Here is a 27444-nt window from a genome sequence, read left to right on the forward strand (position 1 = left end):
CAAGTGCAATAAAATTTAATAGTTACAACCTTGGCAATGCAGCAAACGTACTTTTAGTTACAGTTTACCAACAGACACCCAACGAACAAGATGGTTCTTTCTATGTCCAGATGGTGCGGCAAAGTCGCCGTCGTCACCGGCGCCAGTTCCGGGATTGGAGCCGCCATCGTCGAGCAACTCGTCGAATGCGGCCTCTGCGTAAGTCCCAAAAAAAGAATTTTATGTTGCAAGTGCGCGAAATGCGATTTTATCCGCCGAGTATGAATTTGTGCACCGAGCGTCTCAATAAAAATTTTCGCAGGTTGTGGGCATTGCCCGTCGCGCCGAGCTCATCGAACAGAAAGCCAAACTACTTTCTGGGAAGAAGGGCAAACTTTATGCCGTCAAAGCCGATGTCAGTAAAGAAGAAGAAGTCTGCAAGGCCTTCAAGTATATAACTGAGAAGATTGGACCTGTGAATATTTTGGTTAACAATGCGGGGACTGCCGTCATGGGTGGAATCATGGATACTAATGCTGAGGATTGGAAGAAGACGTTGGATTTGAATGTGCTTTCGTTGTGTATTGCTACCAAGGAGGCTATCAAGTGCATGAAGGCGCACAAGATTAATGGGCATATTGTGCATATTAATAGCACGTTTGGGCATCAGGTTACCACAGGTTGGAATATTTATCCGGCTTCCAAGTTTGCTGTTACTGCAATTAATGAGACTTTGAGGCAGGAGATGGCGGCTTCAGGGTGCAGGATTAAAGTTACGGTGAGTGAAGAAATTTTTTGCTTTTCTTTTTTATTTCAGTACCTTTCTGCTTGTGTTAGAACTGGTATTCTAGATTTCAACATTCTAAGAAGTCTGCTTTATGAACTTTATGAATGAATTCACACATTTTGATTCTGAGTGAGCGGTTTCCGTAATTTTTGTCAAAATTGTTATTCTCAGAGTTCTTAAAATGCTAGAAATGAATTTGGAAGATCTAAAGACGTAGACGTTTTTAAAATAAATATTTACACTAGTTTTGGTAATTTCTTACCAGTCTTCTGATTCTAAAAAAAATCTAAAAGAAGTAGATTTTCTAAATTATAACATTCTAATAAGAAGTCAAGTTGACCCGCAAATTTAGATTATGAGTGTGATCCGTTTGTGTAATTTTTCTTAAAGCTCTTGTTTTTCTGCTAATACCGGAAATTAATCTAGAAGAAAAAAAAAGTGTGTAAAGTTCTGTCGATGAACTAAATCTTTCTGAGTGGGCCGTTTCTGTAATTATTATTAACATTCTCCATTTCCTGATACCACTGGAAATAAATTTAGAAGACTCAGAGAGTAGATATTCTAAATTTCTAATATTTTAGGTAGTTTAGCAACAAAACAGCTTTAAATTTTAAACAAACTATTTCCGCAAATTCCAAATTAACAGTTTTCTGATTTCCACAAAAATTAATATAGAAGACTCAAAAAAATATATATTCCTAGATTTATAATTTTCTAACTCTAATTCACTGGTAATGTGGTTCTAAAAATGAATCTACAAATTTCGATTTTTAGCGGCTTTTTATTCCAGCAATTTTTTTTTATCAAATACTCCTGTCTAATTGTATTAGACAATTATTTTTTCAATGTTATTTTAATGAGTTTAATGAAAATTTTGTAACTTTATTAATTTGTATCCTAAAACAGTAAAATTTGGAAGTTGTTTTTCTTTAAGTTTGTTTATCAAGTGTGGTCAATATCGAAACTTTAGAGTAAAAATTTTAATTTTTAAGAATTTGTGTTTAGCAGGCGATCCAAAAATTTCCACTACTTTCTGCTAAATTCCATACCTTTAGTAATTTTTATATTAAAACAGTAAAATTTGGAAGGTTTATTACTTTTGGTTTATCTATTAAGTGTGCTAAAGACCAAAATGTTAGAGCAAAAAATCTAATTTTTAAGAATTTTTATGATGATTAAAAATTTCCACCACTATCTGCTAAATTTTGTAACATTGGTAATTTTTATTCTAGAACAGTAAATGTGGAGGTTTTATTACTTTTGGTTTGTTTATTAAGTGTGCTAAATACCAAAAATTTAGAGCAAACAATCTAATCTTTGGGGTCGATTTCAAGTGTGACTTGCGTTACTGCAAATCCCATTTGCAACATAACAACGCCAATCACATTGCTCATACCTTGGCAACGGTTGCAAATTTGTGTTAACGCAGTGACTTGAAATCGACCCGTTTAAGAATTTTTATTTTCAAGACTATTTTCAATTTCTGCCAAGTTCTGTAACTTTGGTAATTTTTATTGCAGAACTCTAAAAGTTGGAGATTTTTTTTGTTTTTGTTTTGTTTATTAAGTATGTTTAATGCCAAAATTATTTTAAAACCAAAATTTTTATTTAGGAATTTTTATTTTAAAGACGAATTGTCTTCTTACCGCTTTCTGTTAAATTCCGTAACTCTGATAATAATTTTTAATCTAGAACACATACAAGTTAATGAATTTATTATTTTTGGATTGCTTATTAAATATGCCAAATGCTAAAGTTTTAGAGCAGAAAATCTAATTTTTAAGAATTTGTATTTAGAAGACGATTTAAACATTTCCACCACTTTCTGCAAAACTTCGTAACTTTGCTAATTTCTATTCTAGAACAAAAAAAAATTAGAAATTTTATTACTTTACGTTTGTTTATTAAGGGTGCTAAATACTAAAACTTTTAAAACAACTAATAAAATTTTTAAGAATTTTTATTATGATAACAAACTAAAATTTTTCTCCACTTTCTGCTAAAATCTGTAACTTTGATGATTTTTATACTAGAACAGTAAAGTTTAGAGTTATTATTAGTTTTAGTTTGCTTATCAAGTCTGATTTGAAGATGGATCAAAGTGCTATTTTCAATTTTGAACGAACTGCTTCTGCAATTAAAAATAAATAACTTTTAAGGCCCAAAAAATAGATATTCTAGATTTTAAGATTTTAAGAAGTCTACTGGACAGACAATGTGTTTCTGGAAATCAATCTATAAACTTCGGATTTGAGTGAGCTATTTATCTATTTGTTTAAATTCTCTAGGTTCTGACACTAACTGAAATGAATCTAGAAACCACAAGAATTAAATATTCTAAATTGAAGTCTACGTTTTTCTGTAAATTAATTTACAAATTTTGATCCCCAGTAAGCCGTTTCGATAATTTTAATGACAGTTCTTGAGTTTCTAAACCAAGAAGACTTAAAGAAGTAGATTTTCTAAATTTAAAAATATAAAAAATGTGTTTTTGATTATGCCAGAGTGTCAGTCCCGGCTTGGTGGCCACCGAACTCACCACAATGAACAAGCAGGCCTCTGCTGAAACCAAAGCATTTCTCTCGAAAATGCCAATTTTGAAAGCCGAAGACATTGCAGATGGCGTTGTCTACGCTTTATCCACACCGGACCACGTCCAGGTACGTTATATACAGAGTGTTTTTGAAATACACTACCAAACGAAACACGGTAATTGGTGAAGACAAGTAGAATCAATTGACTAAAAAGTCTTTTTGTTTTCGAGATAAAATTAATCGAATATTTGGTCAAAATTTCCAGTTCGCCACTGAATTAAAAATTATAATTTTGATTGCTTACAATTAGCAACAATCCAAGGTTTGTTGTTTTAAGTAAAAATTGTCATTAGTGGCGTTCCAAGTAAGTGGTAAAAAAATACTCAATTCGAATACTGAAGGCTGACAAAGACTGTGTTTAATGTATTTCAAAAACACTGTATAATTATTTCATAGCCCTTGTCACTAATTTCACTTTTATTTTAAGATCCACGAAGTGACTATCATGCCCATCTAAGAGGATCTTCAATTTTATATTTATATTGTTGTGGTGGTAGTATTTTATTACAATAAATATTTTTAATTAATCGATTTTTTCTGCATTTAACCAAACCTCTCCTTCCGCTGCTAACACGGTAGAGTGCGGTTTCATCTTCAAAGGCTCTTTGGTTTTAGAGTTGAGAGTGAATTTGAAGTTTCGGAGCAAAGAGGCGAGACCAACTTTTGATTGCATGAGGCCGAAGCGCATTCCTGTAATTATTTGTGGAACAAGAGTGACAAATGTGTTTTACGTTTACCTATGCAGATTCGAGGGCCTTCTCCAAAGGGGATGTGAGCGTAAGGGTGTCTTTTATTCTTATTTTCTTCGGAAAATCTCTCAGGATCGAATTTTTCCGGTTCAGGGTAGTACTCTTCATCGTGGTGGATGGCATAAATCGGAATTAAGACAGTTGTATTCTTCTCCATGACAAAGTCAGTTCCAGGGACTTTGTACTCTTTGGTACATCTTCGTGGTACTAGAGCTGCAGGCGGGTGCTTTCTTAGAGCCTCTGGAACTAAGGAGTAGAGATGGGTTTGAACCAAAGATACTCACCATCGATAACCTGTCCCATGTACTTCATCTCTTGGAGAGCGTCATAAGAAAGTTCTCCGTTGTGCTTCTCGAGGACTTTCAACACTTCTTCTCTGGCTCGCTCCTGGATGTCTTGATTCTTCGCCAGCTCATAGAGCGCGAATGTCATCGTAGTCGAGGACGTCTCAAAGCCCGCAATGAAGAAAACGAAGCTCTGAGCGGTGATCTCCTCAATGGTCAATGACTTTCCATCACCATTGTACCCTTCATCTTCCGCAAGCTTGTTGTTCTTCATATCAATGAGCATCTGCAGGAAGTCCTTCCTGGTGATATTATTCTTCTCTCGATACTCCACAGTCTCTCTGACGATCTTCAAGAAGAACTCAATGGTATCCTGGGAGTGAATTGACAAATTGAACAAGAGACTCAACCTCGGGAACGTTCCAGCGAGGCTCCTCTTCAACTCATCCGTAAAAGACTTCTCAAATACTTTTTTTCCGTGGAGTCTGAACGGCGAGTTCTCCTCCTCGAAGGTCTTGCAGTTGAGACCAAAAGCACAAGATCCGATGATGTCAGTGGTGAAGCACCCCAACACGTCTTTAATATCGATGGGTTCCTTCCTCTCAGCTTGTCGCGCGATCTGCTTCTTCATGTTAACTTCACAGTCGAGTAAGGTTTGGAACATCATCTTCATCTTCCCCGAGGTGAAAGTCGGAGTGAACTTCGTCCGTAAGTTCCTCCACTTGGTACCACGCAGATGGAACAAATGTGCGGAAAGAGGATCTGCTTTTTCGTTGTGGTAAGTTCCTCTGTCGCTGAAGTACTGGAAGTCTTTCGTCATGATGTTCTTCAAGTAATCCAAGTCCACGACTACGTAGACAGGGCTTAACAACCCGTAGATTCCTCCATGCTTCCATCCTTTCGCCTTCATGGTGTCGTAGAGACTCTTCAAAGCCACTCCTGGATGTTCCTTCGCGGCTGCAGGTGAAGCAAAGTTTCCAAAGATAGAAGTGGGTTCCAAGTGCTGGAAGTTTCTGCGTTTCCAATATTGGTACGTCCATTTGACGTAGGCGATGGTGGCCACCGCCACAGTTACCAGTAGAGTTATCAACCACATTGTACTAGAAATTTTGAAGAGATTGTTGTATTTATTCTTTTGTTTGTGTTGTGTCATTATTGAACTATGATAAGATAGTCACCTGAGTGATAATAACACTTTTGAAGATGACGATGGCAAGTTTGGTGTTGCATTGTCTATAATTGTTTTTAGGAAGCATGAAACGGCGAGAAAGTGGATAAAAATTTGTTTGTAATTTAAGCTATGTAGTTAATGGACTGTGCGTACTGTTTTTGTTGTCTCATAAACTGAAAAGTCATTATTAAATCAAGAATTAAACTGTTAAATTTGTTTCAAAACGGTATAATAAAAGTAAGAGTCATACATCTTTTTTTATAAATAATAATACGCACTCAATTAAACGTCCTTCATTGTACTAAGTTTATGTCGCTAATTAAAATTTTATTGGATTTTGTTATTATCGCTTTTAAATTTATGTATAACCTTCTTCTTTAATAATAATGGTATTATTATATGTAATTAAATAGAACAAAGAGAAATACGTATAAAAAAAAAGTTTTGATTTTTTGAAAACTAAGAAACAGAAATAATAAAAATTTAAACAAACTTTAAAACAATTTGTAAAAAACAAAACTAATTTTTAAAAAAGTATACATTTTGGTATTTTGGTATTTTTAGTGCTCATTCTACGAGAAATTTTTTTGTGTGTTGTACAACTTTATTAAAATTTATATCCTAATTACCTGTCAAAATAAAATTGATGTGTCAAAAGTGTCAAATTTTGGACAGTTACTATCGCGGAATCAAAATTTCGAACATCAAAATGATTGATGTTTAAAAATTGTAAACTGTCCTTTGTCTTTATAACCTTAAAATTTATAGACGGCACAGCAAGTGTCAGAAATTTTTTTTGTGTCAGTCACAATGACAATAAAGCTTGCTTTGCATTGCCATGTCAAAAAGTAATGTTCGAAATTTTCATTTTGATATAGTCTTTTTTTTCAGGGTCATTTTAATAAATTTGTTGAAAATTCCGGAACTTTGGTAATCTTGATTCTAAAACAGTAATATTTTAAAGGTTTTGTTACTTTTGGTTTTCTTTTAAAGTGTGCTAAATACCAAAATTTTAGAGCTAAATATCTAATTTTTATTAATTGAATTTTAGAGAACGAATAAAATTTTTTTGCACTTTCTTTAAACTCTGTAACTTTGATTGTTTTATTATTGTTAGTTTGTGTATCAAGTGTGCCAAATGCCACAATTTTAGAGCAAAAATCTAATCTTTAAGAATTTTTATTTTAAAGACGATCCAAAAAATTCCATCACTTTTTTCTTAATTCCCTAACTTGGGTAATTTTTATCGTAGAACAGTAAATTTTAAAAATTTTAGTACTTTCAGTTTGTTTATCAAGTGTGCTAAATTTCGAAATTTTAGAGAAAAAAAAATACTTTTGTAGAATTTTTATTTTGAAGATAAACCCAAAATTTCCGCCACTGTCAAAAATTCCGTAGCTTTGGTAACTTTTATCTTAATATAGTAAAACTAGGAGGTCTAATTACTTTTTATTCGTTTATCAAGTGTGCTAAATGCCAAAATTTTAGAGCAAAAATTTAATTTTGAAAAATTTAACCTTATGTTAAGGGGACATCGAACAAATTTCAGTATAGGGCAAATTCAATGTATTTTTCCAAAGACGATTACTCGAAAACTATTTGAGTTATTTGCTTTCTGTTTTTTGCATATGAATTTGTTTAACGTACACTATGTTGAATGCTATATATAATTTTTGTAAAATGATTCTTTAATGACTTTTTGATTAATTAAATACGAAAACTTGGCTGAAAGCAAAATAATTTTTAGCATTCCACATGCGTAGACTTTTTAAAATTTACACATACGTATTTTGAGAACACATCAGTAGTATAACGTCTTGTTGTCAAAATTATGACTTTGGGGTGGTAAAATTACTGAAAAATTTTTCGTAATTTAAAGGTTTTAAAAAATAGATCAATTACTAAAACAACAGAATTTAATTATTATTTATAATTTATGTTCACTATTTTTTGTTACATTCACAAAAATCTTGGACAAAATTCGAAGATTGCAGGGCATCTATTAATTATTTTTATTTTCAATTTTTGCAATTACACAAATTTCTCTTTTTCGGGAAAAATTTAATTTATTTATGAAGATAAACATTAAATAATAATAATGAGATATTGTAATTTTTATGTTTCATGGGTGTAAATTTTAGAGCAAAAATTTAATTTTGAAAAATTTAACTTTAATTTAATTAAATTAATTTTTAAAACTATCTGATTTTAGACGTCTATTTATTGATTGCTATACTTAATAGAGCTGACCGATAACAATAATCAAGACACAACATTCAAAACACGTCTAGGAATTCTGGATTACCGGAAGTTTCAATGTTTTTTCGGCATATTTGATCTTTGACCCTCATAAACTGCAAAGAAAGAGCTAATGAGGGAATGAGATTTTCTTGGACAGTGGATAAAAATGGATGGTATAATCTGATTATCTCAGGTATATAAACTCACCAAGACGCCAAGTTTTTGAGACTTTCTAGTTTCTCTTATTATGTGGGTTTAAAAATAAAGTAAAAGGGCAAATGTGGGGGTGAGAATTTATTTAGTGCTTACACTTTGGAAAAGAATCAGTTTCTAGTAAAATTCAGCGTCGTCAACGTGGGTCTTCCTTTTTTTCTGTATTTTTTTGGTTCCTGAGTTTCGAGTTCGAATTTCAAACAGTCTTTCTCAAGACTAACAATAGCAGATCTTTATTTTCATAAAGGTATGTTTTATATAAAATTAGAAAATTAGAATGGAATCACAACGAATTTGATCTTCAAGAAAATGGCGACAACATGGAATTTATCGAAATCGGTGAGGTAGTTCAACCACATACGAATATCTTAAAAATAAGTAAAACAGAATAATTGGCTATATTGTTATAGTTTACAAGAGATAATAAGTTCATTCCACAAGTTCACCGTGTCAATCAATCGAGTTATAAGATAATTATTATAATTCTATTTGTAAGTTTCATATAATTGCACTTCAAGTCGTATTTTGAGGAATTTCATTGTTTCGATTTGTAAGACTGACCAGCTGGGTAAAAATATTTATTACGGTTCATTTCAAGGCAGATGAGACCCAACCACTTGAGGGTTATTATGTTTATGGGGGTTTGCGGTAAAGTGGCTGTAAACGATTTGAAAAGTCAAAGCCATAACCGCACTAGAGCGTTTGATGAACTGTAATATTTAAGATTTACTGGCCATGAGCAATAATAATTTGGTCATCAGTGCAGTCAAAACTATTAGCTATTGTCCTGACCACAAGATGATGGTAATAATAACCCAACCACTTGAGCTGGGGTTTTAAGAACTAGTTTTTATTTATGGTTTTATTATCGTAGTAAGCAGACTGACCATGGGTAATAAAGGGCCCCACAAACCTCGTTCGTGCACGACGTTTTTGAACGACGGTTCAAACTGTTGGAACGAAGAACGAAGCCGGAGCGCCACACACCTTCGGTAATTTTTGGTCGGTTTTGAAGTGATATACAGAATCATAGTGTTGTCAGTAGCGGCGCCGTGGCTTCCTACATGTTTTTAAAAAATTCCAGAAAATATCAATTGTTATAATTTCAGAATGCGTTGATTTCTTTTACTTCAGATTAACAAGATTTATTTATTAAATTAAATAAAGTGAAATGTAATTTATTCGATTAGAAATTAATTAGGGCTTTCAAATTTGATGTCAAATTAATTTATCATTAATCGTTCATTAATTTGTCGTTAAATAAAGTGATGATGAGTCTGATTAAATTTCTAATCAAATTAATTCAAACTTTCCCCGTTGATCACTAATTATTACGTCATTAAGATGTAATTAATAATGGGCCTTTCTTACTACTAAGCTTCCGAAATTAGCGCTTATAAATTAATATTTTAGGTATAAGTATAAATGTAGTAAATCAATTTCCTACCACAGTTGCAATCCGAGGGAAAATATGTGCAAATGATCAAATCTGACTTTCAAATAGTGTTTTCTGATATTAATTTGACGGGTGAGTTAAATGTACGTTTTTCAAAATTAAAGTGGTTAATTTGAATCACAGCTGATGATTTCCGAAATCAAATTAAATAATGAGTACATATTCAATTAAAACGCTTGACATTTTCTGAAACGCACTCGGATTATTCCAAATTATGGACGAAAGAGTTAACAAAACGAGTGACTGTTGGCCAGTTAAACTATTATTATAGAAGAGTTGAGATATGCAGCAGCAGAAGACTGTTGAAAGCAAAATAGCACGAACGACACTGAAAAAGCACGACGGTTTTTGCCCACACACCTCGTGTTTACCCGAACCAATGGAACGAAGACGGACGGATTTCAAAGATTTCTGATATTTTGGAACGACGGTTCAACACGACGGTTTTTGCCCACAGACCTCGGTTTTTCCGACCGTTCGTTCCAACCGTCGAAACCGTCGTTCAGAAACCTCGTTCTTGCACGACGTGTTTGAACGACGGTTTCGACTGTTAGAACGAAACGGTCGGAAAAACCGAGGTTTGTGGGTAAAAGTGTCGGTTCAACACGACGGTTTTGGTTTTTGCCCACAGACCTCGGTTTTTCCGACCGTTTCGTTCTAACAGTCGAAACCGTCGTTCAAACACGTCGTGCAAGAACGAGGTTTGTGGGGCCCTTAAAAGAGTGCCGTCTACAAATAATGAGGGTTGAAGGGAGATGCTACATTTGACGTTTGGATGTTTAAAATGTTACATATAATTTTTCCTTTACGCAGAATTTTGAAGCAGAATTTACCGTTACAGTTTGTTAGATATCCCCTTAACGTGTTTGCTTTATCTCTTAAAATTTGGATAACCACCTGTCCTACCCCGGCCGAAGTGCATAGGAAATAGCGCAAAACGCCATTACTTTTTACGGCCACAAATTAAGGGTTGGAGTTTTGATTTTTTTTGTACGTGTAGATAATATCGAAATGTACACGGGAAACTCCTTGATTTTCAAAAATTTCTTATAAATTTATTTTAAAAAAATAAAAACTGAAAAAACGTCATGGTTTTACGGGCACAGTTTTAGGAATTTTTGCTTGAACTACGACTCGATAGATGAGGGATTTTATTCTACATCCGGGAAACTCCTTGGTTTTTTCCCCACATGAACAGTTTCTTTAGAAAAAAATAAAATTGCATGTAAAAATGATTCCCAATTTACAAAAAGTCGGCAACCAACACTTCAATGTTGCCATGATTTACAGCCCCTCACAACAGGGGGTCTCTAATCCTAATCACGGTTCGACGACTACAACTCGGCCGACCGGCGATTGACCATTGGGACCCCAACTTTATACCTACTTCTTACCAAGAATTGAAGACATCTGAATATAATAACATTTTAACCCTCATGCAAGATTTCTAAAAATAAATTTTAAGACATTTTGTCGACATTTTAATAATTAGATTAACGATTGCAAATGATTTTCAATCGATAATATAATTAAAAAGCAGTGACTTCTGAACAGTTTCAGAACCTTTTTTTTCTCAGTTGAGTGTAGTATTTTGAGTTTAGATTTAGTGCAATCAAACTCATCTTTGTTGACAAAAAATTCGCTTTTGACTCTTGAAGTAGACCTCAATTAATAACTTGCATTACAACATTACATTTAAACAGTCTATTCTATATAGGGCAACGGATTAATTGCATTTCATACATTGATTGTTATGCATTTTATTGCATATTTGGCCATTTGGTCCTTTGCCGCAGGCAGGGTGGAATGTTTTCTCAAGTAGCCATAAGACCAAAAAGGTCAGCACCGAGTTGTCTCCCATACATGACCGTCAGGTTAAAATAAAAAGATTAGACGATTGAAAGCTTTTTAGCGCTCCCGTAACTATTTGATTTTTAGAAACCAGCATAGCTCTATATTGTTACTTCTGTGTTTTGGCAATTTCTCCAACTTTGTTAAAATAATTACCCAAAACATGATTTTACATTTTCAATGATTTCTTTATACATATCTCAAATTGTGTTACTGTAGCAACTTTTTAAACTTTTCCAAAATGATGAAAACATTCATGGAGGTGGACATTTGTTCTCAATTTTTGAAATATTTAGTTGTGCCAAGATATGTTATTTTTTATTTTTTCGTGATGCGTATAAATGTATAGTTTTTTGACGTCCACGTATAAAAAGTAAAAACAAATTAGTGTTATAGTTTAATACACCAGTATTACTTAGAATTCTTCTAGATCGATGGATATCTTTCATAATTTTGAAACTCACGTTAATATAAGTAGCTGATGGCAAAAGTACAACAACACAAATTTTAATAGCTATTTGTGTATTAAGAGCCTAAAAATTTACATGGCCGATTGAAAGAGACAAAAAGTCTAATGTTGCGCGACAACCTCTCGAACGGGTCGATTTCAAGTCACTGCGTTAACGCAAATTTGCAACAGTTGCCAAGGTATGAGCAATGTGATTGGCGTTGCTATGTTGCAAATGGGATTTGCAGTAACGCAAGTCACACTTGAAATCGACCCCGGAAAACGGCAATTTGAATTTGCGCTCGAAATACACACATATTTTTTCTACAATCTTGCATTTTCCGCGATTATTTGCGATTATTTCTGCGATTTGGCATAAGCGATTTATCGAAAAAAAAAATCGTGATCGAGTGTTTTTTCAATTTTATAAAAAAAAATGTTGCTCTAGAACATATTCTTTACCCAGCTGTAATATTTTGTGTTATTCGGAAGTACCCAAATATCCATTTTAAAATTTGGTAGAATTGATTTTATTAAATACCCGCGGATTCGTTGAAACACAAGAAATGACAAGATGAACTAATATCTAAATCTAATTTATTTAAATTTATTATCAACTAAAACACTGCGTGACAAAGTTTTAGTAGCCAAAAAACTGTTATGTTCTATAGGTAGCCCACCTTTTGATAAAACATATCCCGGTAACCGCAAGTCACCACCAAATTTTATATTTAATTTTAAAAGTAAAATTTTATGACTTTGTAAGTTTTAAACATTTTTGTTTCCAAAATAAAAGTCTGTACGTTGCCAAATACAATAAATTTAAAATTATTGTGAAAAAATCGAATTTTGTAATAAAGAGTAAAAAAATTGTATCAAAGTTGGCGGCTAAACAAGTTATGAATTGCATATAATTTTTTTTAATTTTAGTTTTTTATGTGTATTTTAAATATTGATAACCATACATAGGTACATTAAAATCATAAGTAAAATAGAAAAAGAATCTCTTTTCTATGATTTTTTCAACTACTTATGTTAAAAATTGTGAAGGTTTTGAGGTAAGGATGTTCTTTGGGTATGTACTTTGTTTGGATTCCATAACACATTCAAAATTAATTTGAATTTGTCGCACAGTGTAATTTTGAAAATAAAATTGTGATGGTACACATTTTTAACGAAACATTTTTTACTTGAAATTTAAAGTTTATTAGATGATTATTTTATTATTTCTCTTTATTTTTCATTTATTATTTTCGAGAGACATAATATTTAGAAATCGGGAAACCGTTCTCAACAAACTCCAAAGCAAGGCAAATTCATCTGCCTGGTTTATTGCTGAACTGTGGTAGAAAATATGCTAATTTTACAGACGATTTTCACCCTTATGGATGATTGGCATGTGTCAAATGGTTAGTATGTTGGGTTGCATATTTTTCAAAACACGAATTTTAGTTGAGGGGTAGAACAGATTTAAGGTCCGAAATTTTGGTAATTTTTGTCGTACAAATCTAAGAGTTGTGGATTTAATTACTTTTGATTTGTTTATCAAGTGTGCTAAGTGCCAAAACTTTAGACCAATAACGCTAAATTTTAAGAATTTTGTTTTGAAAGACGAACTAAAAACTTCCACCACTTTCTGGTAAACTCTATAACTTATAATTAAGGAGCAAATATACATAATCTAAAAGTAAAATTTCTTTAAAATGAACAATTTAAAAAAACCACAAAAAAAGCAAGAAAAACACAGAGTCGGTGTTGCCAACTAAAGAAAAACATTACCACGTCTCTATAGTACCAAACCCAAACATCTCCGTTTGGCAATCTCCCAAACCGTATAAAAATAGACACGATAATTGACTACCAAGGTCTTGCTTATTATTCAATTACTAACCCAATTCCGCATTCAGTTTTGATTAGAACCACTCCAAAATGGTGCTTTCATGGGACAGATGGGTCGGGAAAGTCGCTGTCGTGACAGGAGCAAGTTCAGGAATCGGAGAATCCATCTCTGAATACCTCGTCGACAAAGGACTAATCGTAAGAAAACCAAACTCCAAAACAAAACCAAATTAATTTCTTTCAGGTTGCTGGTTTAGCAAGACGCTCCGAGCGAATCGAAGAAAAATCCAAACAATTGTCGGGAAAACCAGGCAAACTCGTCGCTGTCAAAACTGACATAAGCAAAGAGGAAGACATTGTTAAGGCCTTCAAATGGATTGACGATAATCTCGGGCAAGTCCACATTCTTATTAACAATGCTGGCGTTGCTAAAGAAAATCTTTTGTCAAATGGAGATGCAGAAGCTTGGAGGACCACCTTCGATGTCAATGTCATGGGGCTGTGCATCGCGACAAGAGAAGCAGTGAAGAGGATGACAGCGAATGAGATCTGTGGTCATATCATCCACATTAACAGCGTTTGTGGTCATAAAGTTGTTAATTTTCCGGGAATTAACGTGTACACTGCTAGTAAGTATGCAGTGACTGCTTTAGCAGACACGTTAAGACATGAACTCATTGTTGCCAACTCCAAGATTAAAGTCACTGTAAGTTGTGGTTAAATTCACTAAAATTTGAAAAAGTACGAAACTTTATTTTGTAGAGTTTGAGCCCTGGATTGGTCACCAGTGAGATGACAACTCTCAACACCGATTTCAGTGAAGGGCGTCAACAGGCGCTGAAGACCTTACCGATCTTGAAGAGCGAGGATATTGCAGAAGCTGTTGGTTTCGTGTTGTCCACTCCTGAAAATGTTTTGGTAGTTTGTCTGATTTTGTAGATTATTTTTCTAAATTTGTTTTTCCAGATTAACGAGTTGACCATAACGCCCGTTGGAGAAAACTTCTGATTTTTTTATGATTGAATGTAACAAAATTAAAATTCCTCTTCTAGTTTTACAGATCCGTTTTTTTAATCCAACAAATTACCGAAATTTTCCCGAATTTTCAGCTTCGTAGTTTTTCTTGTTCTCCAATTTCGTATTATAATTAATTACTGATGCTCTTCATTTTCCTAATTTCTCTAATTGTAATAATATTCAATTAAATTTTCAGTTTCTCGTTTTCCTAGTTTTTAGTTTCTTAGTTCCTTAGTTGCCCAAATTCCTCAGTTTTCTTTCAGTTCCTCGGATTCTTAGATTATTTCAATTAGTTTTTTAGTGTTTTAGTTTATCAGTTTTACAGTTTTTTAAAAATTGCGTATCAGTGCTGGACATTTTTCATTTTTGATTTGATTTAAAAATTTGAGAATTTGTTTAAAAAAAAAATGTGGCAAGCAGCAAAATGGGAGAAAATATTTTTGTAAAAATTTTAAAACGTTCTAAAAATTTACAAATAATTTCACAAATCTGCACAGTAACAATGCGCTAAATGAAGAGAATAAACCCCCAAACCGCTGATTTTCGGGGTTAACAAACAGGAAACATTTTTCTGCATTAATTTTGTGACAAATCTTGAACATCAATTTCACAGAAAAATTTTCAAATTTTTATTTGTAAAAATTTAAGATAAAATGTGATCGTGTCAAACAGCCGTTACTCTAAAATTTTAGCATTTAGCAAACTTGCTAAACACGTCAAAAATAATTGAACCTTCAAATTTTACTATTTAATGATGAAAATTACTAAAATTACAAAATTTCGCAGAAAATAATGGGCATTTTTGGATCGTCTTCAAAATAAAAACTGTTAAAAGCTTGATTTCTTGCTCTAAAATTTTAATATTTAGAACATTTGATAAACAACCAAAAAATAAAAAAACCTCTAAATTTTACGCTAAAAATTATCAAAATTACAAAATTTAATAGAATTTCATGAGGTCGCTTTCTAAAAAAAATTCTTAAAAATTAAAAATAAATTTTTTGCTCTAAATTTTGATATCTAGCCTTGATAAAGATATAAACATATAAAAAATAATAAAAACTAAATTTTACTATTCTAGGACAGAAATTACTAAAGTTACAAAATTTAGCAAAATGTGAAAATGTTTGGTTCGTTTTCAAAATAAAAATTCGTAAAATTTAGATTTCTTGCTCTAAAATGTTGGTATTTAGTACACATAATAAACACGCCAAAAGTAATAAAACCTCCAAATTTTACTCTATTAAAGTAAAAATAAAGTAAAAATGATTAAAGTTACAAATTAGTATCAAGTGGTGTCATTTTTGACACGTCTTCAAAATAAAAATCGTAAAAATTAGATTTTTTGCTCCAAAATTTTAGTATTTAGCACACTTGATAAACGTATTAAAGATAATAAAACCTTTAAATTTCGCAGTTCTATGATAGAGATTACCAAAGTTATGGAATTTAACAAAAAGTGATGAAAATTTTTGGTTCGTTTTCAAAATAAAAATTCTTAAAAATTAGATTTATTGCTCAAAAATGTTGATATTTGGCACACTTTATAAACATACCAAAAATAATTAAAGCTTCAAATTTCACTCATCGTGGCTAGAAATTATACTAAAGTTACGGAATTTAACAGAAAGTGATGAAAATTTAAGGTTCGTCTTCTAAAAAAAATTTTAAAAATAAAATTTTTTACTCTAAAATTTTGGTATTTAACACTTAATAAACAAATTAAAGATAATAAAAAAAGAATATAAATTGCCAAAGTTATGGAATTTAGCAGAAAGTGGTGTAAATTTTCGGAGTAAAATAAGAATTCTTAAAAGTTCGATTTCAAGCTCTAAAATCTTGACATTTGGCACACTTAATAAACATTCGAAAAACAACAAGATCCTTTAAAATTAACTCTTCTAGGATAGAAATTTCCAAAGTTACGAAATTTAGCAAAAAGTCGTGAACATTTTTTAATCGTCAACAAAATCAAAATTTTTAAAAATTTTCAAATTTTGGCATTTAGCACATTAGATAAACAAACCACAAGTAATACATTTTTAATTAGCAACATAAAATAATAAATAAAAGAATCGATAAAACTAAGAAACGAACAAACTATTTGTAGGAAACTAAAGAAATAAGAAACTGAAAAAAGGAACAAAATGATTAAAATACAAATAATTTTGAGAAACTAGGATAATAATTGTAATAAAAAACTAAGAAAACTAAGAAAACTGGAAAACTAAAAAACTAATTGCAATGTTAAAATTAAAAAATAAGTAATTAATAAAATTAGAAACTGGAAAAGATGGAAGACTGAAAACAATCAGTGTCGCCAACCAACGAAAAACACCTTTGTGTGTGTAAACTTTGTCTGGCAAACTTCCAAATCGTATAAATAGATGCAATACACGCAATAATTTTACCATTAAAATTTTGTTTCCACACCCAATTCCGCATTAGATTAGAACCAATCCAAAATGGTGCTTTCATGGGACAGATGGGTTGGCAAAGTTGCTGTCGTGACAGGAGCAAGTTCTGGAATCGGCGAATCCATCGCTGAATACCTCGTTGACAAAGGACTAATTGTAAGAAAACCAAACCCCAAAATAAGAAAAAAAACTAATAACTAATAAATCTTTTCAGGTCGCTGGTTTAGCGAGACGCTTCGAACGAATCGAAGAAAAATCCAAACAATTGTCAGAAAAACCAGGCAAACTCGTCGCTGTCAAAACTGATATCAGCAAAGAAGAAGACATCCTCAACGCCTTCAAATGGATTGACGATAATCTCGGGCAAGTCCACATTCTTATTAACAATGCTGGCGTTGCTAAAGAAAATCTTTTGTCTAATGGGGATGTAGAAGTGTGGAAAACCACTTTCGATGTCAATGTCATGGGGCTGTGCATCGCGACAAGAGAAGCAGTGAAGAGAATGACAGCGAGTGGGATCAGTGGTCATATCATCCACATCAACAGCATTTGTGGCCACAGAATTTTAAATTGGCCTGGAATTAACGTGTACACTGCTAGTAAATACGCAGTGACTGCTTTGGCAGAGACTCTAAGACATGAACTCATTGCTGCCAACTCCAAGATTAAAGTCACTGTAAGTTGTGGTCAGATTTAGTAAAATTTAATTTAATTTTTCAGAGTTTAAGTCCAGGTTTGGTCGTCAGTGAAATGTCAACAATTAATCCGGATTTTAGTGAAGGTCGGCTACAAAAACTAAAGGGATTGCCGATATTGAAGGGTGAAGATATTGCAGAAGCTGTTGGATATGTGTTGTCCACTCCTGAGAACGTTTTGGTAGTTGGTCTAATTTTGTAATTTTTTTTCTAAATTTGACGTTTCAGATTAACGAGTTGACTATAACGCCCGTTGGGGAAAACTTGTGATTTTTTTATTATTGAGTACTCCTGAGAAATTTGTTTAAATTGTCTAACAAAATTAAAATTACTTTTCAAATTTGACAGATTTATTTTTCCAGTCCAGAGTTTTGGATTCACCTGATTTTCAGATTCTTAGTGTTTGCAGTTTTCTAGCATTTTCTCAATTTCTCTAATTGTGTCTTCAATCAGATTTTTATTTTTTCAGTTTTTTGGTTTTTAGTTTCTTAGTTTTATAGTTTGTGACAATTAGATTCATCAGTTTTTCATTATCCCAGTTTGTAGTTTTTAAGCTTCTTATTTGCTTATTCGCATTCTAAAATTCTTCTAATTAATTTTTTGGTATTTCCTGGTTCCACAGTTTTCTAAAATTAGGTTGACGGTTTCTCAATTTTCTCAGTTTTCTGTGTTTAACCACCACAATTAAAAATATTGTTACGGTAGTTAGTTCGTTTTCAAAATAAAAATTCTTAAAAATTTGATTTTTTGCTTTAAAATTTTGACATTAAGCCCACTTGATAAACAAACCAAAAATAACGATTTCTCCAAATTTTACTCTTCTAAAATAAAAATTTCCCGAGTTACGAAATTTGAAGTAGGTGGCGGAACTTTTTGGTTCATCTTCAAAATAAAAATTCCTAAAAATTAAATTTTTTGCTCTGAAATTTTGACATTTACCACAACTGATAAACAAACCAAGAATGTTGATTTCCCCAAATTTTCCTCTTCTAGAATAAAAATTACAAAAGTTACGAAATTTGAAAAAAGTAGTCGAACTTTTTGGTTCGTCTTCAAAATTAAAATTGTTAAAAATTAGATTTTTGCTCTACTATTTTGACATTTAGCACACAAACCAAAAATAATAAACCCTTTAAATTTTACTGTTTTAGGATAACAATTACTAAAATTTCGGAATTTAGAATAAAGTGATGAAAACTTCTTGTTCGTTTTCCAAAACAAAACTATTAATAATTAGATATTTTTGGTTTAAAATCTTGGCAATTATCACACTTGATTGGTTTTATAGGTTTATACCAAACGTAATAAAATCTCCAAATTTTACTGTTTTAAAATGAGAATTACCAAAATTACGAAAAGGAGAAAGTGGTGAAAATTTTTTGTTTGTTTTCAGTCCAAAAATTCTTAAAAATTAGTTTTTTTGCTCTGCAATTTTGACATTTAGCACACTTGATATACAATCTAAAAATAATAAATTGTCTAAATTTAACAGTTCTAAAATAAAAATTACCAAAGTTACGGAATTTAGCAAAAAGTTATGAAAATTTTTCAATCGTCTTCAAAATAAAAATTCTTAAAAATTATATTTTTGCTCTAATTTAGCATACTTGATAAACAAACCAAAAGTAATAAAATTCCATAAATTTGTATATTTTCAAAAAACAACTGAAGAAAAAATTTTAGTGCAGCCAAACTTTTAATTCATCAGTTTTCAAAAAAATTTCTGAATCGGACCTTACGGGACAAAACAAACTTTAAATTTGGAATCAGAAGACCATTTCTCTTTAAAAAATATCCATTGTTCTAGTGTTGACTAGTACTATGTTTACCTCGGCGTTCAGAGCGATTATTATTTACGCTAGCGCAAACTTTCAATTGGATTTTTCTATCTCAATGCAATCTACAGGTCATCCTCAGAGCGGACCGTAAAATTGAAAGCGAATAGGGAAAACGCAAACTGAAACGTACCGTCTCTCGCCCGGGGGCGAAAAGTCCGAAAGGGACAGAACTCTAGTATTTTCGAAAAATCTGATAAAAAACACCACAAAAAGAATGTCAGGAGGAGTCAACTCCTCCAAAATACAGAAAGTTTTGCTCACTTCATCAGCGTGAGACAGACTCAACAAAAATAACTTAATATAGAAAAATTCAGATTAAAAATGAGTTTTATATTGTGAGAAGACAATTTGCAAGACAAGAATTTTTGCACCAAGTTTCAGCAAAACGGCGGATATGAGAGCTGTTTTGCCCTCATTAGTTGTCTTCTGCAAAAATTAGTTTTCTATTTGGTGAATTTACCCAATTGAACACTGGATTTCATCATCAATAAATTCGCGAACACCCATTTTTTGCTTGATTGAGTTTGCCTTTATCCTGACACTGACAGACAGTGATTCTGACAGCATTTGTCAGATTGACATAATCAAATTCTAGGAAACTCACAACCGCATAGCCAAAAATTATCGAAATGCTTTTTAATATTTAATGTGTACGTATTTGTTGAAAGTCAATCTACTCTCAATCAACTTCTCAGTTTGTCAGCGTTTTGGCTTTAAGTTTTACAGTGCCTCTCAATTGAGGAGTTATTTTTCAAAACTTAATAAATCTATTTCATAAATTTTTACAAACGTTTAGAAAAAACGATAATTTGTTTAATTTTCGTCAAATTTGCTTCAATTATTTTGGCATAAGAAGGTAAAACAATGTTTAAGCAAGAGGTTTTTCACTAAATAACATATACACATTGTAAGGTTTACCCAAAATAATCTCAAATTCACATCAAACCCACTGTCAGTCAAAATTGGATTTATTAAGTTTTGAAAAATAACTCCTCAATTATATTCTCAGATTCTCCCATTTTTCTAGTTTTTTAGTTCCTAATATCTATTAGGTTTTGCTCTATCAGACCGGAATCCAGAGATATTAGAATAAAATGGAAATAATCAGCAAAATCATTTAGAAACGTGTGATTTTTCGATTTTTTTTACAAAATTTAGAGTGACTTCATTTTCCAATCTTTGTTATACAAGGTGTTTATAAATGTTTCTAGTATCATAGCATGCACTAATTTACCGCTTTGTTCTCCTAGTGAATATAACTATGTTGAACACATTTAAAATGTCACTACGTCAATGACGTTTTAGTTTCAATTTTGGGTTCAAGTTTTTAATTTTTAGGCTTAAAATCACAACTAGAACAGTTTTTACAAAACAAACTTTGCTCTTTGGTTGAGGTGAATTACAAATGTCAGGTGAAAAAATCTAAACCCACATTCGTAATAAGCGGCAAATTTTTCTTTGACATTTTATAACTACCCTTGATGCTGGAAACATTTATAAACACCTTGTATTACTTCTAAATGGCAAAATAAAATAACTTGTTTAGTAACTTGTTTAGTACCGCGGTATCAGAGATTTTAACCTTCATATTTACAAATTACAATAAAAAATCAAAGTACCAATTTAGGTCAAAAAAAGTAGGAGTATTAAAAAGTTAAAAAAAAACACGATCGTATTTTGAAGTTATCATCAATTTTAGTCAAGTATCTTGAAAAAAAACTGATTTTTTTGGCGATTTCTATGCTTAGTTTAAAGCTTATTTAATTACCTTTTTAATAACATATTCTAAAGTTTCTTGATTTTGCTAACTGTTAAGCAAAACGCAAAAAAATATTTAAGTGAATGCGATGTACTAAAATTTTACAAATATGTCTGAGTCCGGACCTGACCGGCGAAATGGGCTGAGTATTCAGAATTAAAAGCAATTTAACTTAGCAATGACTTTCCACTGCCCCAGTTCAAATTTCTTAGTTCATTTTTCACAAATTTTCAAATACAGGGTGTCCGAAATTCTGGAAATTTAAATTATTAGGGAAACAGTTCAGCAATGTTGCCATTTTCCTAATTTTATTTTGGCCCTAATACGAAAACAGAAAGTGAAATTTTTTTTTAATTTTTTGGTACTTTGGGGAACCACCCAATTACCCTATTTTAAGAAAGCGCGCCACTTTTAGGACATTGTTTATGTATCTCCAAAATTAGGAGATTGGGGTGGAATAAATTGCCAAAATTAAACTTTTTTTTCTATTTAGACCTGTAATAACTGAATACAGGCTTAAAATATTTCCCCAACTGGTTTAATGGTCAATTCCACAACCTGAACGTGCTCAGGAGTAGACAGCGCGTAAATAACTCCATCTGCTATATCCTGGGGCTTCAAAATCGGCCACTTTTCTAACAAAACTCGTTTTTGCTGAGACAGATTTTTGCTTAATATTGTCATTTCGCTTTCAACGAAACCAGGACTGACACTCTAATAATTAAAAAAAAAAACAGAGTTAAGATTCCGAAAAAGTTACAATCTTACAGTAATTTTAATCTTCAATCCAAGATGATTGAACTCGTGCCTCAAAGTTTCCGTCAGGGCCGTAATAGCATGTTTCGTAGCCGGATAAACGCTGAGATTCGGAACCCCAACCACCACGTGCCCTAGGATACTATTCATATGAATAATATGTCCGTTGATTTTATTCTCTTTCATTATTTTCACTGCTTCTCTCGTCGCGACGCACACCGCCAAGACGTTAACATTGAAGACACTTTTCCAAAGTTCCGTCTCTCCACTTGTTAGGTTGGATTCGTTAGTTCTTCGACCGGCGTTGTTGACTAAGATGTGCACTGGTCCTAAGTTCTTCGTAGTCCATCTGAAGAGTTCCAACACTTCTTCTTCGCATGCCACGTCGGCTTGGTAAGCGTGAAGTTTACCTTTTTTGTCGGAGAGTTCTTTAGATCTTTGTTGGACGAGATTGGAGCGGCGGGCCACTCCAACCACCTGGAAAAGGAAATTAGAAGGGTTCAAAACAGAGAAAGGTCTACGATTAAGCCGTTTTCGACAAGGGCGTCGGCGATGGCGGCGCCGATTCCAGAACTAGCTCCAGTGACGATGGCGACTTTGCCCATCCAGCGGTCCATTGATAGCACCATCGTTGAGTCAATTCGAAGCACGTAAAGTTAAGCACATGAATAAATGACTCGTTTAAAAAAATGAAGGTGGTGATAAGATGGCCTTGTTTGCTTTGTAAATTTACGGAAATAAGTGCGCTTAATTGGTCACGTTTAAATGTGGTACTGATAAGATAAAAAATGGGAAAATGTTTTCCTGAATTCCTCCACAATTAGGAGAGGCGGGTGGGATTAATTTTACTCCCAGGTTCCTCCAAAGTTAGGAGGTTTAAAAGAAAGAGTTAAGTTATGATACAAAAATAGACTTTTTTAAGTCAAAACAAAAGAAAACCGTAACAATAATTGTAACAATAGAATTTGCAATTTCTTCAGTTGAAATTATAATCTCTATTGTTTCTCGTTTGCATTTCCTAAGACGTTTATACCACAAACCACCCAATCTCTAGACGCTCAACGCGCTTGCTTGAAGCTTGGATAAACAAAATTTTGTCCCTCTCGTGGTTGGGAGAGAAAACAATGTCTTGTAAGTCACAAAGTCAAAGAAACGGGTTTAGGTTAGGTTAGAATTTACTAATTTAATTTTAATAATTAAAAAATCAGTCAAATTAAAATCATTTAATTTAAAAAAAATTACAGAATTTTTTGTCCTCGTTCCGTTTATTAAATATAATCTTGGCCTTCCTCTTTATGTCATCGTTCTCTGGCAAGGGTCTTGAATCCTTTCCTCCCGATGTTTTGTCCAGTGTACAATTTTTACTATTTTTGGTATAAGAACACTTTTATGGTCATTGCAAATTAAATCAAAATGTTGATTTTCTAAAATGTTCATAAAACTCTCTTGAGCCAAGGTTTTTGTCGTTGCTTTTTCCAATAACGTAGTTTTAATAATTGCGAGCATTTTTTCGAAGAATTTGGAAAAACCTTCACTTGGAGCCATCATTTTGCAGTTGTTTGAATACTTTCTGTATTTAATCAGCATATTTCCGCTGTCTTCGACTTTTCCTTCAATCTGCAACCGTCAACCGTTTTTCTAATTTTTTTTATGACAAATCCTGCCACATAATTTGTCGAAAACATGTTTAGGTCCATTTGAAGCATTTGCTCTCCCAAATCTTGTTTTATTCTTTCTCCTGAATCCTTCACAAAAATCTTTTCAGGTTCGACACCGCTTTTCCCCCTTTTTCCAGTTCTTTGTTGAACAAAATATTTATTTAGTCAAACAAAAAATCGCAGCCATCGTCTTCACAGTTGTAGCTCGTATTGTGAAATTTTATGGTTGACAACAATGGTTTTGAAAATAGAACCAAAGTTCCCTGGTATTGGGTTCGTCTGTTGTGCTCCAAAACTTCTAATTCTCCCAAAAAAGTTTTCTAATGCATCTTGATTTAAATGACGACTCAAAATGTATTCAAATCCTGCTTCTTGAAGCTGTTTAGTTACCCTCATAAAATTTTTAGAGTGAATATCCAATTCTTGATAGTTGGAGGTTTTGCCCTGTCCTTAGTTTCTGATTCTTAGTTTCAAATTCCATAGACTCCAGTATTGGTAATGAATAATCTTCAATCCAAAATTTATAATGTGCTGATAAATTTGTAATTCCGCCCGTGAGTGGTTTACCGTTGGTGGCAAACTTAGTCTTTCCATTAACAATCAAACAATTTGTCAAAAAATAACAAAAATTCGGCGGTGTTCTTTGCTCCGCCACCAAACACATTGAAATTATCTGTAAACATGTACAGGGTTCGGCAACACTTGTGTCCACCCCCAAAATAGTCTTTAATTTTAAAGTTACAATTTTGAAAATTTGCATACGCTCATAGTTGACAAAGCTCTAGAAGCTGACGCAAAAATTTATTTTTTATCACGGTTTGGTTGGCGTCGCGACGCCTAAGAAGTATAATTTTTAGCGACTTTTGAGTTTGCGGAAATATTTGCGAATTCTATTTTTTTTTCAACATAACAGTGATACAAATATCTGAGTTTTTATTTTAAATCTAATGCAAATTGTGTTTAAAATTTGCGAAAAAAACGCTGTTTTATCAAGTTAGTTTTTAAAATTATGACAGCGCAATTGCAAACTACGTTTACACCAAAATTTCACAAGTCACTTTATTCACTCTTATAAAGGTTAATTTTGATTAACACGGGCATGTTGCACTTTATGGACATCAGAAATCGTTAATTAACATCGACAAAGCGACAATTTCACCAAGTAAGATTTTTGTTACAATCTAAAGCGAGCCAAAGAACTTTGACGTAATGAAATTGAAAACTAACTTGATAAAACAGCATTTTTTTCTCAAATTTTGAAGACAATTTGCATAAAATTTAAAATAACAACTGAGATATTTTTAACACATTTATATTGAAAAAAATTAAATTAGGGGTTGATATCACAAAACCTCACAATTACCTAAAAATTAGATTTTTAAGGCGTCGCGACGCCAAAACTATGAGTGATAAAAAACAAATTTTTGCGTTAGCTTCTAGAGCTTTGTCAACTGTGAGCGTATGCAAATTTTCAAAATTTTCTCGTTAAAATTAAAGACGATTTTGGGGGTAGACACAAGTGTTACCGGACCCTGTATATTAAAACAACATAAACAATAAATATGATATACATACCACAATTTCCAGCCAAGTTTAAAGTGACTGCTACACGATGGCTAAATATTTGAGCAGCATGCTTCACCTTCATCTTTTTAATTTTGTTCTTGTAGATGTGTTTAAATGAAGTAATGCTTGTAGCCCATCAATCGTATTATGAGCATTATCAATTTCATATAGCTTTACAATATGTGCCCATTTTGCAGTTTTGGTAGTCTGGCCTTTCCTAAACTTAACGCTTTTGTTTAAAAAATTATTCCTTATCCCTTTTAGTAGATGTGGTGGGTCAAAAATTGGAAATATTTTAAAGTTTTTTATTTTAACACTAGCGCCAAAGTGGTTGTAGGGGAAACTAAACTGGTGAGCGCCAAATTTAATTTTTTTTAAAGTTTTGTTACGTTTATTCATCTTTCTTTTAATTTCTTACAAATTTCATTTTTATTACGTTTATTCAATTTTAAAATCATTTGTCGCAAATTTTATGCAATTTGCTGCTAGGCTCCGGTGACATCCACAGATTGATTCCTCTTCTCTTTAGTAGACCTACAAAATCAACAATGTTCAATGTTTGAAAGTTTGAATGGTTTTGATTTAAATTTTACAGCTAATTGTTCAAGAATTACAAGCATTTGAACAGACGAACTGATCATGTTTATTCAATTCATGTTACAAAATACTTAATAATCTTTAATGTCAAAGGAAGTCACTTTACAAAGAAACGTTTCGGTACAAAAATGCAATAAACAAATTAACGGAAAGTGAATTACATCAAAAGAACTACAAAAATCTCCCATTCGCTCTGTTGTGAGTGTGATCAAACTACAAAAATTATTTAAACAAAATAACAATGAATGACAACACACATTTTACCAAGTAGACATGTACAAACAATTTATCAATAAACATCAATAATAAAAGTTAATTATTTTCAAAGGCGACACACAGAAACAGGACGAGATTATGTTTTCGGAAGGCCCGAAGACAATCTTTCCTATTCCGCAAGCATAGTACATACAGGCGGTGTCTTATCGAGAGTACTAACAAATTATGGCCAGATTAAGAGTAACCAACATCTCACCCGCGGAAGACCCGCTAGTTAGGTGAACCCTGACTACCCCGCGAGTCCCACGTAACAAGCTTCCAGCACTGGAGGGTTTTTCGAAAGTCAAAATCAAAGTTTAATTTTGAATTGATCACACTCTGAAAAATCTACTAATATTAACGCGAGAGGCTGTTTGTTATGTTAAGTCTTTCGTGACGAAGAAAATCTAGAAAGGAGAATTGGGTTCGGACAAGTACAGAGCAGCTAAGAAAACAAAGGACATACATAAAATACATAAACATATAAATTTTCAGTTTCAGTTTCAATAAAATACAATGTTTCAATAAAATACAAAAGAAAGTCGTGGACTTTAGGAAAAATGTACTCGTTTTTGCTCACGAATGACACAGAGCGATTCAAAAAGACATTCCCAGTTAATTTGATGTATTTCACAATTTCTCTAAAATCCTATTCTATTTTTAATTCTTCGAACTCAACAGTATAAATTCCTTGAACAGAATCGAATAAAATTCCAGTTCCCAAAACTATCGGGTTTCCACGAATCTAAACTGCTTATGCACGTGACTTATCGGACGGCGAGCGAACACTGGTTGAATCCAGACGCTTACGTCACCTTGGTAGTTCCGAAGTCGTACCAAGAATGAATGCCTCCGGCGTCGCCCGCCTCCTCCGCTGTGGCGGCGGTGAACTCCCAAATCCACCAACTTCTTAACACAAAAATTCCTGCTGTCGTTGTGGCGCGAAAAGTTTGAAATTTGAATTTGAAGTGGGACACTACAATGCATAACAGAAATCAATAAAGGTTAAGATTTGCATTGTAAAATCTCTAAATTCCATTCTTGCAATTTACGATGTAAAGAATGGAAAATGTTTTTCTAAATTTCTCCGCGATTAGGAGAAGCGGGTGAGATGAATGACTCCAGATTTCTCCAAAATCCAAATTTTATGATTAAATAACTGGTTTAAAAAAAAAAGAAGTTGGTGATAAAATGGTCTTGTTCGCTTTTTCTATTTTACGGAAAAATAAAGTGCTTTTAATTGGTTACGTACGAATGTGGTACTGATAAGAAAA

General features: G+C 32.6%; 5 protein-coding genes across 5 annotated transcripts; 3 read left to right on the top strand and 2 right to left on the bottom strand.

Moving 5' to 3' along the window:
- The first annotated feature begins 28 nt into the window (after positions 1 to 28).
- On the top strand, positions 29 to 3887 carry LOC148177091 (farnesol dehydrogenase-like). Its single transcript, XM_088031685.1, has 4 exons — positions 29 to 198; positions 302 to 757; positions 3271 to 3426; positions 3788 to 3887. The coding sequence occupies exons 1-4, from the start codon at positions 91 to 93 to the stop codon at positions 3815 to 3817; spliced, it is 750 nt and encodes a 249-aa protein (XP_087887811.1). The 5' UTR covers positions 29 to 90; the 3' UTR covers positions 3818 to 3887.
- LOC148177092 (putative cytochrome P450 6a14) lies at positions 3811 to 5495 on the bottom strand. The gene is made up of 3 exons (XM_088031684.1): positions 4394 to 5495; positions 4098 to 4349; positions 3811 to 4050 (listed from the first exon to the last, which is right to left on the bottom strand). Exons 1-3 carry the CDS (start codon positions 5487 to 5489, stop codon positions 3884 to 3886), a joined length of 1515 nt encoding a protein of 504 aa, XP_087887810.1. The 5' UTR covers positions 5490 to 5495; the 3' UTR covers positions 3811 to 3883.
- Positions 5496 to 13589: 8094 nt separating this feature from the next.
- Positions 13590 to 14671, top strand: LOC148177093 (farnesol dehydrogenase-like). Its single transcript, XM_088033476.1, has 4 exons — positions 13590 to 13810; positions 13857 to 14318; positions 14375 to 14530; positions 14579 to 14671. Exons 1-4 carry the CDS (start codon positions 13703 to 13705, stop codon positions 14618 to 14620), a joined length of 768 nt encoding a protein of 255 aa, XP_087889602.1. The 5' UTR covers positions 13590 to 13702; the 3' UTR covers positions 14621 to 14671.
- A 2333-nt stretch (positions 14672 to 17004) lies between these two features.
- On the top strand, positions 17005 to 18086 carry LOC148177094 (farnesol dehydrogenase-like). Its single transcript, XM_088031617.1, has 4 exons — positions 17005 to 17202; positions 17261 to 17722; positions 17767 to 17922; positions 17970 to 18086. The coding sequence occupies exons 1-4, from the start codon at positions 17095 to 17097 to the stop codon at positions 18009 to 18011; spliced, it is 768 nt and encodes a 255-aa protein (XP_087887743.1). The 5' UTR covers positions 17005 to 17094; the 3' UTR covers positions 18012 to 18086.
- Positions 18087 to 21809: 3723 nt separating this feature from the next.
- Positions 21810 to 22790, bottom strand: LOC148177095 (farnesol dehydrogenase-like). Its single transcript, XM_088033492.1, has 3 exons — positions 22616 to 22790; positions 22107 to 22571; positions 21810 to 22052 (listed from the first exon to the last, which is right to left on the bottom strand). Exons 1-3 carry the CDS (start codon positions 22721 to 22723, stop codon positions 21855 to 21857), a joined length of 771 nt encoding a protein of 256 aa, XP_087889618.1. The 5' UTR covers positions 22724 to 22790; the 3' UTR covers positions 21810 to 21854.
- Between the last annotated feature and the right edge of the window lie 4654 nt (positions 22791 to 27444).

This window comes from Gnatocerus cornutus, chromosome 3, assembly GCF_029298725.1.
Source record: "Gnatocerus cornutus isolate USDA-ARS CGAHR chromosome 3, icGnaCorn1.1, whole genome shotgun sequence".
In the NCBI taxonomy this organism is placed as follows: domain Eukaryota; kingdom Metazoa; phylum Arthropoda; class Insecta; order Coleoptera; family Tenebrionidae; genus Gnatocerus; species Gnatocerus cornutus.